At 37.1% G+C, this 13,774-nt stretch overlaps 1 protein-coding gene across 20 annotated transcripts in view; it reads right to left on the reverse strand.

Moving 5' to 3' along the window:
* Positions 1-13,774, reverse strand: part of FOXP1 (forkhead box P1) — a 575,925-nt gene that overhangs the window by 48,476 nt on the left and 513,675 nt on the right. For all 20 annotated transcript variants that reach the window (XM_058562979.1, XM_058562935.1, XM_058562954.1 and 17 more), the window contains one exon: positions 8,331-8,435. In XM_058562979.1, coding sequence (XP_058418962.1) covers positions 8,331-8,435 — 105 coding nt within the window. The remainder of the gene's footprint in view (positions 1-8,330; positions 8,436-13,774) is intronic.

Here is a 13,774-nt window from a genome sequence, read left to right on the forward strand (position 1 = left end):
AAAAAACCTTCCAAAAATAAAGCAAGAAAACCCAAAGCAGAAAAGAAAAAGTAGAGTGCTTCCTTTCTGTGTGTGAGAGACAAGAGTATTTCAACAGCTGATTCCACCCTCAAAGTATACAGCACACATAAAATAAATACAGGTCACAAAAATTAACAAATCATCATAACTGTCTAATACATCCTGGGCTGGCTGCGGAAAAACAAGATCATTCTGGATTTATATCTGTAAGTATGGGATTTCCTGGACAGCTAATATCCACAAACAATCAAACACAGGAGGAACACGGCGAAAAAGGCAGCATTATTTCAAATTTGAGCTGAGAGTCGTGATTTGTAAAGGGCTGAACAGGAACTCGAGTTGAAATTTGAAGCAAGGAAATTCTTCTCCTAGGTACTGATGGACATTTCTCTGTTTCTCTTGGCTGGGTACAGGTTTTTAGGTCACTGGGTTTTGAATGTGACGCCAAACGACAATCTTGCTAGTACGGAAACTTTGAAAATGACAACTAACTTAATCCCTCAATTTAAATAAAATAATAATAATTAAAAAAATCTAATGATACTTCACTCAACAGTCAGAGCTTTTTATGAGACCTGTTGCCAATATTAGTGTCTTAGAATGATCTCATCTTTCATCCTGGCTAAATTCCAACACACAATTTCATTAACCCAGGTACTGCAGGTGATAAAACTCATTTTTCCCTAAAGAGACAGCTAAAAAGTACCAGTTATACATTTATGAAGTACCAGCAATCAAAATTATGGATTTTCTAAAAGGTTTTTAACTACTTTTATTGAAAGGAAAATCGCTGTCTCAGACTTTTGTGACACTACTGCTAATAATAAATTTTACCATTTAGACATGGCCATAATACGGTAGACAGCGTCAATAAAAGTATGGAGCAAAGATGATCCCTGTCTTAAGTAATGCCTTCTAATTACACGCCGGAAATGATCACGTGAAATACCTAAGCTAACTAATGGCTCTTAAAACATAAGAACACACAACAATGTATCTATAGTGACACAATGCACCATATACACGTATGCAATTATATGTAGAATTCATTGCATAAGTAGACATTAAAAATTTTTTCTAATGCTTTCACAACCTACAAGAAAAAATTAAATTTCATTTGCATTTCTGACTAAAATCTGTTTGCTGAAAAAAATGCATTCAAATGTTATTTGCTTTTTTTGAGCAAAGTGGTGGCACTGAGCCTGTTATCTTTGGCAAACTTGTCTAAACTTTTCTATCTAATATTCTATAGATCACTAGAGGGCACTGTGGTATTTAGGCCACTCTGACCTCTGAGTACTTGGAAAGGTCTTGAACTCCTGAACAATGTCAGAAAGGTGAAGGGAGAGACTTCTTCAGGGGAAAAAATGTTTTTTGGGAACACCCAATTTTTATTTTTCTAAAACAACTCAAAAATGCACAATAAGTGGAAAAGTCAAATTCACGAAAATATTAAGCTCGTTTTGTAAGACTCAAAGACTTGTTACCTGGGATCTGATGGGGGAAAACTTCATCCCCCTGTTCTTGAGATTTAAATTGTGAGGCTGGAATTCAATTTGCATACACCCACATTATATTATAGATGGCAATTCCTTCTACACGTGCTCAAGTCTCTTGCGCTAACTAGAGGTAATTTCACTGCAGAACATTCAGGCGTGCAAAGGAGAGTCACAAACGAGTTTGAAACAATTTATGATATCCGGCCTCCTTCGACATGTATTAGCATATACCTGGTTTCTTTAACATACACTTTGTTTTTCCAAAACCACAAACATAGTTGCTGGAATTTCATGTGGAAGTGCTTAAGGGGCTGAAAGTTAACACCTTTGTGATCCTTGCAGCCTCACGGTGGCTGTTAAACAAAAGCCTCTTTGTCGAGGCTTTCTTGAAATGTTTTCTTAACATGTTCCAAGTAGTTTTAGGCAGGGAACTAAAGTAAACAAGATGTTACCATGATAAAAACACTTGTGAAAACATTACAGAGCGCACTTAGTAGTTTCTTTCACATAAAACTCTTCACAGTTTTTAGAAGCAAAATTCACATAAAAAATTTTAAAAAGCAAATTACAATGAAATGTCCTCTACTATCTACAACCCTTGACCTTTCTGAAAGGGTCAAAGTTTCACCTCTGGGCATTTTCTTTCAACATTTCTCACCATGTCTTCTATTAGAGCACATACAAAATTTATTTTGGCTTTAATAAATAATATACATCTGACTAACACGCAAAGGAATTTCTGTTTTGACTGTTTGGAATAGTGCTTTTCTGCACGAGAAATAACCAAGAAATAAAAACTAAAAAAAAAAAACTAAAATTCCTTTCAAATGGATACTAAGAAAGGATACAAATTATACTTTTATTGGATGTTATACAAGTGATCATCTAAAAGAAAAACTAGGGGAAATGGAAACATTTTTCCCAAGCACATATGAGTACCTGGTATTTGGGAAACTGTGGGTCTGTGTCTGATTTTACATTCTAAGTTGGAAACAGGAAAATGTGGTCATGATTTAACCTTCAAATCCACTCCCTACCTTGCCAAAGAATTATATGAGCCCTTTTTTAAAAAGAGAAAGGGAAGAATTATAAATTCTTGTTTTTACTGGTAAAGATTGTGTCTTCAACTTGGTTTAAAAAGAAAAAAAACTGAAGCAAGCAGGGAGAGGATGGAAGAACGTGCCGAGCTTCACCTATCTGGATGGCACCAGGTTTGTTTTTATTTTTCTGCCGATGGAGGATTCCAAGCAACGCAGGGCTGGAGGATGTCATTCAGTTAGTAGGAGCACCTGCCGGTATCAGTTAACTCCAACAAATACGACAGTCACATGATAACTCACGGCTGATAGATTAAAAAAAAAAATCTACACTAAAACTGCAACTTGTTTTGAGAAGGAACAGGGAAATAAATGTGTACAATAGACTGGGTATCTGCTGATTCTGATAAAGCGTCCCTCTGTTGGCTGTGAGGGAAAGACAACAGGATGGTTATTTGTACAGTATTTATCTTTGAAATCAAGGGCCCTGTGGTATCCCTCACCTTGGGAACAAACACTGCAGAATGATCACAGAAAAGAGCCAAATCTCTGGTTTTGATTTACCGACAGTTATGATAGTTCTTCCTCAGGAGGGAAAAAAATATGCCTCATTTTTAGACCTGTGAGTCCTGCCCTCCCTTCCCTGAACCCCGCTCTGTTAACAGTGGCATTTTATTGTCAGATGGGATTTTTATCCTGAGTAACTGATGTTGGCCTCTCTAAAAGTTACATCTTTCTAGCCTGAGCCACAGAAGATCAGAAAACAGTTACCAAGTAAAGTCACTTTCCCCTCTCACACTCAACCCTAAAAACCAGGTGGGAGCACCCACGCCCATGTAAATATAAAAACTGCGGCTGATGAATGAAGTAACCGTGTAAGACATGCATGGATATTTTCCCCAAATATGAATAAACATGAGGGCTCTGTGAAGCCAAACGAAAATAACCCAGGATAGCAATGCAAAATATTTAGCAATGCAAAAAATGTTTCTCAGCTAAAAAACGTCATGACATCAAAAATTTTACCCAAGGTCAGAGGTCAGCAAACTGGTCCAAGAGTCCCAGCCACGCCCTTTCCTTACATCCAGCCCTTGGCTGCTTTTGTGCTACAAGGGCTGAGGTGAGTAGTTGTGACAGAGACTGTACGGCCTGCAAAAGCCTAACGTATTTACTGTCTGATCCTTTACAGAAAAAGTTTGCCATCCCTGCCCGAAGATCACATTTAATTTTGTGGGACTTTTGATCAGAAATTTATGGTTAAAAAATTATATTAAATAACAATCTCTTCAAAGTTGACACACCAATGCTTTGCGTAGTCACATCCCCTTCCCTAGGTATGTCAGAAATGTGTGGATATTTTAAGTTATCCCTCTTTAAAAAATATACTTAAGTAGTTAAGAAAAGATATAGTAATATTTTTAAAGAGAACCTACTACGGGCTAGGCACTTTACACGATGTACCTTTTAATTCTAACAACCCCGAGAGGTATCATCCCAAATTACACATGCTGATGCTGAGGGTCAGAGATGCAGCGTAACAAGCTCAAAGAACGCACTCATTGTAAGTGGCTTCACTACCCAATCTGCCTTTCTTCAAAGCTTTCTTTATACCTACTGCCTTAAGTAGAAAGCACACAGTTAATAAATACACACATTCTAACCAGGCGGTATTGTGTGGCAGTTAAGAGCAAGTACTATGAAGCCAGACTGCCTGGGTTTGAATCTTGACTCACCTCTAATTAGCTGTGCGACCTTGGGGAAATCACTTAACCTCTCTGTGCCTTTGTTTCCTATCTGTAGGTTGAGAGTAATACTACGATATTATCACTAAAAGGTGGTTGTGAGGATTAAATGAAATTCTATATGGAAAGCACTTGGAATTGTGCCTGATGCACAGTTCCAGCTATTTAATTATGAACTCTTAGTAGGGGAATGTAAAATTAGGGGATTAGAAGACAGGTGAGAAAAACCCGTGAAGCAACACCTAAATCAAGGTCAGAGCACTGCTACCTTTTGTTGACTAAGAGTTCCTTGAAGAATCCAAGCACCACTGGTATCAACTTGCTTGAACCGTAAGAAAATACCTCTAAAATGGAACCACGGAAGAGAAGAGTGGGCCCAGGAGAGAGGTGCTTGCAGAGTCTACAAATCTGGCAATTTGATAAGAAATGCTTGAGACATCACTTCCCAATAATGACTCCACGATGACATCACTCAGAGGTCACATGGTGCTTGTCTGAATCACGAGCAGTACGGCAGCTCTTTCAGTCCAGTCCAGTGGAAAGCAAGGTTGGTTTCACTAAAGCCAAGGTGATTACCCGTTAGACCTCGAAGAGATGTGGCAGATGTGAATCTGCAAGAAGACCAACTTATTTTCCACTACGTTGGGCAAGATCCAGAAACCTCAAGACAGCTCTGAATTTCCAAGAGCTAAAATCATGCTGTAGAGGAAAATCAAAACCCTGAATTTGTCACACACGGCCGATCAACGTGTAACTCAGGAAAGCACCAAGAGAACTCTGAGTTCTACAGGGTTTTTTCTTATGCAGCATTTACTCTCCCTTTGCTGGTTTACAGTACTTACTTTTTACTCTTGGGCACTAAGTCACTCATCCCTAGCCCCCATGCGGTTCACGTGGGGCCAACACCTCCTTCTGCTCTGAAGGTGGGCACGTGATGCAGACCTGGCTACATCATTGGGATTGGCTCAAAGCTCGAACACATGACTCAATTTGGGCCAATGACAGTCTGTCCAGGACTTCTTCTGGAACTAAGGGAAAAGGGATGCACTCTGGGACTGATAAACTTGTGGTATGTAAATTTATCATCTTCTTATCCACTTGGAAAAAGCCCAAGAATGAAGGCAGCACAGAAGAAAAGAGAGCTACCAGACAAAGAAGCAATACTCCATAACCTTGCTTAAGCACCTGGATCCAGCCATGCTTGAAGGCAGCTGTACCACTGGACTTCCTAGTTACAGAAAGCCAACCGTCATCCCTCATCCACCACCCCCCTGACCTTTTTCGGCTTAAACCAATTTACGTTGCACTTCTACAGCTTGCAAACAAAAGTCTTCTGACAAATATGTCAATAAATAAACACTAGGAAATAAACAAGCAGCAGCTGCAGGTTCACAGTAGGCATTCCAATTCCACCGAGCAGACATGAACTGAGAACACGGCATGTCGTGTGCAAAACCACAATCAATAACCGATAGGCGGTTTCTTATACAAGAGGCAGACTCCTAATGTCCTTAGAAGAGAAAAGGGCTTTTTTATAGGAATCAAGTCTAAGCCTCAATTCTAATGATCTTTAGATTCTTTTCTTTAGTACTAGATGTGGTTTGAAAGTGTGCTGTCTCTTTGTGGAGGTATGTTTAAAAAAAATAATAATATATATACACACAGACACACACATATATAATCACACAGTCATGCACTGCATAACGACATTTCGAGCAACGACAGACTACATATACGATGGTGGTCTTATAAGATTAGTATCATATAACCTAGCTATGTAGTAGGCTATACCACCCAGGTTTGTGCGAGTACACTCTATGATGTTCGCATACTGGCAAAATCCCCTGATGACGCATTTCTCAGAACCTGTCCCTTTCATTAAGCAATGCATGACCGTATATGTGCATATACATATATGTATGTATATGCTTTATATATATGTGTGTATATGTATGCTGTGATTACTTATAAATTATCTAATTGTCAGAGCACATGATAAATGGACTTATGATTAGAGTGGAAATACTTAGGCTATTAACAAAATTTTTTAAATGAGTCAAAATTGGAAAATTGCCCTTTTCCCTTGCGACTCTAAAACTGATGCATCACTGAGAATGTTGATACCAATTTTACAGCTCTAGAGACTATATAGAAATAAATCATATTTACAGATGTTTATCGGCCATTCTATAGACGAGTGAACTTCGCATCAAGATAATTATCCAAGCTACCACTGGTGCAGAAGGTGAAATCAGAATCTAAAACTGTTTTCTGCCAAGATCTTTTTCTCTCATTATCTAAAAACAATTAGGCAGATGATCAGGAAATAACAAAATAAAGATTCTATAATGAGTGATTTATAAGAGAACAAAGCCCAATAGCACTAACTTGAATCATAATCATTGTAAAGGACTGTTGCTTATTTTAAAATAAAGTGTCACTGCTCTTGATTGTTGATATTTAGAAACAATTTTAGATATCTCTTTTTAAAAAATTATAAGTACCTTCAGTTTTTAATGATCACATAATATTCACGAAGTAAAAGATTAAAGCTGGGTAGCTATGAAATAAATTCACAGGCTTCCATTCATTAATCAAAAAATGATATTCACCAAAACCACTTACCGGTAACACCAGATATATCTCTAAGGGTGGCTTTACTACAATATTTGTATCTAGGTCCATAAAGATAGGTATAGAGACTGTTCTAATAATATAAAGACTGCACCAAACCAGACACCTGCCGGTAAATCAGCCTGCCTCTATTTCCTGGGGCTTGAATGAGCGAGAAAAGCAGAGGGAAAGCGCCCCCCCCAACACCTGATGTGTAAACCATCATGCACCTAGATATACTGGAGATATATGTGCCTATGTTTGTTTGTTGCATGATATATAAATATATTAAATACAATGTAATATTATATTCAGTCCATACATCAATGATTCAATGGTATTATGAATATATTTATGTGATGTCAATAATGCAGGGCAATTTAGCTTAAAGATTTTGTTTTTTTGGTGAGGAGATCAGCCTTGTGCTAACATCTGCCAATCCTCCTCCTTTTTTTTTTTTTTTATTTTTTGCTGAGGAAGACTTGCCCTGGGCTAACATCTGTGTCCATCTTCCTCCACTTTATATGGGACGCTGCCAGAGCATGGCTTGCCAAGCAGTGCGTTGGTGCGCGCCCGGGATCCAAACCGGTGAACCCCAGGCCGCCGCAGCGGAGTGCGAGCACTTAACTGCTTGTGCCACCGGGCTGGCCCCTAGCCTAAATATTTTTAAAGGACGAGGAATTACAGGGAAACATTAAGGTAAGGGAGATATTAAGACGTAGTGCAGGAGCATTTCACTTCAGCTGTGAGAAGATTAACCTATCATTCACTTACAGAGAGACTTTACCAGTGTTAGAGATTTAAATGGGACAACCCAAGTTTTAGGCATACTTGAACTGCAGAAAGTAAACTTATTCCCTTCTCCCTATAAGGACAACAATCAGAACAAAAGTCAACACCAATACAGAAAGATGAGAATTAAGTTGGTAGCATTTCCTCAGCATCTATTGCTTCAGTTTTTTAAGTCATTTATATAAAAACAAATAAGAGGCCCAATGACCAAGCTACAACTGGCCAGTAACTGACATCAATTTTATAAAATTAGAGTCAGTGCGTTATGTCATTGATTTAGTTATGTGTAGGGACATGAATAAAAGTGAAAACTAATTATTTCAAGTTTAACATTGGGAGAATTTTTATTTAGTCACTGAAGTCATTCTGAAAAAAACAGGTAAACACAGGCTCTTACTAAGAGTATCAAAACTGCCCTTGGGCGTAAATCTTTTCCCTTTGCAATGCAAGCCTCGATAGATTTTGTAACTATTCCTATGACAGTGTGCTAGACCTGGTGATTTAGAGTCCACTCTCAAAATGGTAGCGTGAAACCCTCCATCAAAAAGGCATTTTATGAGGAAAAGCATGAACAGTGGGAGGTAATGGCTATGTAAAAGAAGAAAGCAATATAAAATCATTCTTACTTTAGAAACGATTGGAAATCTTCGCACACTGCTTCACAGCCTGGCCACTTGCATACGCCATGTCCATAGAGAGGATGGCTATGGGAATGCTCCTCGTGGGACAAACTGAAAGAAAACACACAGAGGGCAAGAGAATGAATTTGCTGCCAAAAACCATCCCACCAGACATAAAAGCAAGAGGAGTGAGCCCACCCGGCCAAATGTGGACATGAAGGAATCTGTGCTTTCCTTCCCCCTGGAATTTACTAATTAATTCTGCATCGTTATTTAAAAGCAAGAGTTAATTCCAAAGTGGGAACAGTCCAATGTTAGACATGTACCACCAAGTATGAAAAATGTTTGACAGGCTTTTGTTAGAAGCAAAGCTCTCTACTCAAACTGCGAAGGATGCTTTAAAAAGCTAGAACTTATCACTTAATCTACATAATGAAAATTACAAAATCTTTGAGTTTCTCTTGCTGTTTTCTACCCAAAATGTTACACATTTCTTCCTCCCCCCTTCCACCACAAACTGCTTTCGCGTAACTGTACAATCTTCTCATAAGTTAATTTTGTCAGGCAAAGAATAGTGCAATTAAATAATTTAAGAATAATAAAATAATTTTGAAAGACAAATATATCCAAGTAGATGATTAGCTTAAAAAAAAAAAAAAAAGGTACTAGTGGCAGGAAGATTATATCCCTAAAATCACTGACAGCAAGAGTGAGAGAACACTTGGCATGAACACGAAGGGGTTAATCCTCCAGTGGGGTTCCAATCAATACGTAATGATTTGGCCACACGGATCCAAGTCATGGGATGCTTTGATCCGCGCCATGTGGTGCTTGGGGAAGTGTATCTGTTGCACTCACTGATGAACCATATTCTCAAATATTTTCTCTATTAGATTTCTGCATCCAGACTTCTTTCAGACAAATTATTTTTACAGTCGTTTCGTTTCCATAACCTTAGATTCCATCACATAGAAATGTAAAACTAACGTTGAGAGTCCTGTTTTGTACTCAAGCACATTCTCTTCAAGGAACGGGGTATTTTGCAACTTACTCCACTGCTTCTGCCTGACTTTGAACTTCAAGCACAGTGAATTATGATTACACACACACACACACGAGGGGCCTGTATTTTATATTACCACTAGGAAGCGTATTCATATATTTTACTGATTCACATTCATAGAGCAGACATACACAAATGCCACTTGTTCCTGACTTATAATTAATCCACAGTGAGTATATTATGAACATTTAAACTAAGGATCATTAACAGTAAACACACATACACACAGAACAAGACCTTATCAAAGATCAACTGGTCTCCCTATGGCTTTTTAATGATTTTGCTGGAAATCTAATATAATGTGAAAATAATGACAAACTATTTTGTCTTCAAACAGAAAATAAATCTGGAAACCAAAAAAAAAAAAAAAAATTTCACAAATCTAACTTATGAAAGCACTGAAAAGGTGCCCCTCGTGGGAGAAAAGAATAACACACGTGAAATAAGGTAGCTATAGTGAGGTTTATAAAGCCCAATGATAAAGGATATTCTCTAAGCAGTTAAGAGGGTAAAATTCCATTGGATTGAAGGAAAGATGCATGTATCTTATACCTATCCATCTTCATCTTTAGATTTTTTTAAAGAATAAAATAGATATGACTATATAAGATGATGGAAGTTAAACATTATGGTAATCACATCGCAACGTATGTAAGTCAAATCAATGCTGTACAACTGATACAATGCTGTATGTCAATTATATCTCAGTAAAACTGGAAAAAATAGATATGATCCAAAAAAATTTTAAAAATTACTGACAATATTTGAAATTAAAGAATCCTTCTAAGGACTAGAATCTCAGATATTCTGAGGGAAGGAAATCATTTAAAAAGAAAATTGTTCCTACCAACAGCTAAAAACAACAACAAAAAAAACTAACCGTAATATTTTCTATCAATTTTATTAAGATTATTTAAATTATTTTCATGTTAAAAGTTAATATATTTGTTGTAGAAAACTTGAAAAATATTAAAAAGAAAAAAATTACTCTCAAATACACACACACACATTTTTGACAAACCAAGGCATGAGGATTTATATCATTCTTTCATATTTAACATCATTTTGTAAATAATTTCTCCTGTTATCAACTAATCTTCAAAAATCTTATTTACTGACACGTAGCAGTCCCTCATATACCACCTTAGCTCTAGTTACATGCCAAAATTTATCTCACCAATCCTCTATTTTGGACATTGCGATTCCCTCCATGTTTCCTATATTTATGAATGTTACAAATAAAATTTACCAAACTAAACACCCCAGTATATAACTGATTTTGACCAGAAGATATATTCAGAGAAATGGAATCACTCAATTAATGAGTACAAAGTTTTAAAATTCATTATGAATACTCTATTAAATTGCTCTTGAGAAATGCTACATGCTGAGTATATTCTCAGCCATTATACATATTTTGTGTGATTCTTTAAGTTGGAAACAAGGAGTCTCAACTAGTTAGGATATAAAATTAATATCACTAGTTAAAAATTGCAAATGGTTGCTCTACTGTGCTTCTTGGGTTAAGCTGAGTGTTCTGAAAATAACAGTATGAAAGAAAATGTGCGTTCACTAGAGGAATTTATGACTAGAAATAAAATGTACATGACTTAACATGTTTGCCATTTTCCCCCACACCCCTCTGTTTTTTGGTTAACTTATCTGTGAAGGCTCCATGACCTGAATAAAAACCACTCTCCTTTAAGAATTTATTTTTTAGCTCAACTTGGTATCCTTATTTCAAAGTAAGGACAGGTGAGAACTCACTGATGCCTTAGAAGGACATCTGTTACACCTAAGTCTAGAGAAACTCAAACTCCCCTCACACGCACACATATTTACACACTCAGAAGACCTCCTGAAAATGTGTCTCTATGTTAAAACCATATTTTTTATTATGAAAAGATTATACGCTCTTATTTTAAAAAGTTCATATGACACTGAGTTGGCTACTGAGGAAAATCTACTCCCCGCTCTACTCCACTCCCACCCCACACTTAATAACCCCACCCTAGATGACACTGCTAACACTCCGGTACCTTACCGAGCTGCACTTTTCTTCTAACGTATTACTAGTTTACAAATATGGACACATACTTTACATACTACTGTCACTTGCTTTTCATATTTAATATATAATTGGATACTTTTAAGTATAGAATTGTCTGAAATAAAGCATTTGGCTTCGGAAGGAAAAGGAATAGACTGGCAGTGGTGCCCTAACAGAATCTCTCTGGAAAGACATATAAGATACTGTAAAAATTATGGGAGTCATGGATGGCAGGGAAACTGAATTTTTACCACATCGTTTTTTACATCTTTTGAAGTTTTTATTTTGTGTGTTGTAGGAATTCTTTTGCTGTGTAATTGTTAATTTTTCATATATACATATACACACAAAATCAAGTGCTTTGCAGGACTCGATTTTCAGACTGCCATTTGCTCTGATGGTGGCATAGCGAATGCCACACACTCACTGCATGTGTGGCTGAGTCTCACTTCTGGCCTTTGAGTCATTCTGTATGAAGCACCATCAGATACCACCAGCTGGACCTCTGAATGGGAGCTTTTCTGTTTCATCAGAAAAGTAGAACAAGCATTTATATTCTTACTGCCTTTTGGGACTTGCCAAAAAGGGACAAGAAGGGAAATAAAAAAATGAGTACAAGAATTTTTTAACTTGAATTCATTTAGAATTACATTTACAGCACGAAACATGGTGAAAAAATGATGATCTGAGCATCTGATGAGCAGATAAAGCCTGTGAACCTAATCACTTAAATAAACTGTTGAAGCGTAACTCACCAATGTGAGAAGTATGACTTCCGAACAGCTGCCAAGGTCAGTGATGAATAAAGATGTATTTGATTTTGAAGGGATTTGAACATGTTTGCCCCCAAATTAAATTTTTAAAAATTTAGGGTCAATTGTTTAATGAAGTAATTTTTACTATAAACTCCCAGGATGAAAACTCCTAGGGGCAGGGATCGTGTCTAATTCATCTCTACATTCTCAGTATCTCACACAGAACATGGGCTCAGCAAATGTTAGATGGATTCATGAATGAACAGACAGTAAATAATATTATTCTATTTAATTTCTATGTGGATATACACTCAGTTAGTGTTTGCCTTTTTTTTTCTTGAAGTTAAGGACCAGAATGATGCCAAGCCACTTGAGAAAACAGCGTTTTGACACTTTCTATTATTTAATTTTATTCTGAATATATGAAATACAAATAGTATGCAATGGAAAAAAGCCAATTGATTTAAATTTCTCTTGATAATCCTTTATATGTAAAAATTAAATATATTTTTAACACAAGAATAGTGATAGCATTTCAGATTAGAAAGAACCAACTTGCTTTGAGAAGTATAGTTACATATAAATATGTAATATGTAATAATGTTACATAAATAAGTTACATAAATATGTAATAACAATCCCTGACATTACATGATATTAAATACAGTGTATATTCAGGATGGTGTAATGGGTGTCACTCTCAATGAGATTTATTTAAGAATTTTTTCTGTTTATTCTTTTTTATATCCAAGTATAGCGGCCAGAGCCTTAACTTCAACACTGACTTCAGCCTTTGAGAAGATTTTATATGATAGTTATGGTTCTTCAATGGTAACTATTCACTATTACTTTCCCAAGTTCACTGCTTCACCAAAACCGGAAACTAGATTCATTAAATTCACCTGCTAAAACTAAGAACAACTTCTTTCCAGCATGCAGTCTTCAGTGGTCCTTACACTATGAGTCTTGTAAGCTAATTTTCCCTGTGGTGACCAAGAGGAGAATCATCTTTGAAGGAGATGAAAAGAATAGAGACCTCACTATACCCTAAGACATTTCCTGCCAACGTCAATGCCAACGTTCCTTTCTCCTGAAGGCACATTCTCGGCTTTTCCTGTGCTCTGACCCAAGCTCTCGTCAGTCTTCTAAGTCTCCTCCAATTTGTTTTTTCCCTTTTCCAAATGTATCCTCTCTCTGTTTTCTTCCTCTCTAAATTTCTGATTCATCTGTAACAAAAGGCTGCATCTGTGCCCATTAGGGTTTATACCTTCTCCCCCACCTCCCCCCCCAAAAAAATCAACCCAAAATTAGAAATTGTATTTTATTTCACTTGCATGTTGTTCTCTGAATTAAGTTATTTAAGACTCTTGGTCATTCACGGGCTGGCCCCGTGGCTTAGCGTTTAAGTGTGTGCATTCTGCTACTGGCGGCCCGAGTTCGGATCCCGGGCGCGCACCAACGCACCGCTTCTCCGGCCATGCTGAGGCTGCCTCCCACATACAGCAACTAGAAGGACGTGCAACTATGACACACAACTATCTACTGGGGCTTCGGGGAGGAAAAAAGAGGAGGATTGGCAATA

This window comes from Diceros bicornis, chromosome 2, assembly GCF_020826845.1.
Source record: "Diceros bicornis minor isolate mBicDic1 chromosome 2, mDicBic1.mat.cur, whole genome shotgun sequence".
NCBI classification, from domain to species: Eukaryota; Metazoa; Chordata; class Mammalia; order Perissodactyla; family Rhinocerotidae; genus Diceros; species Diceros bicornis.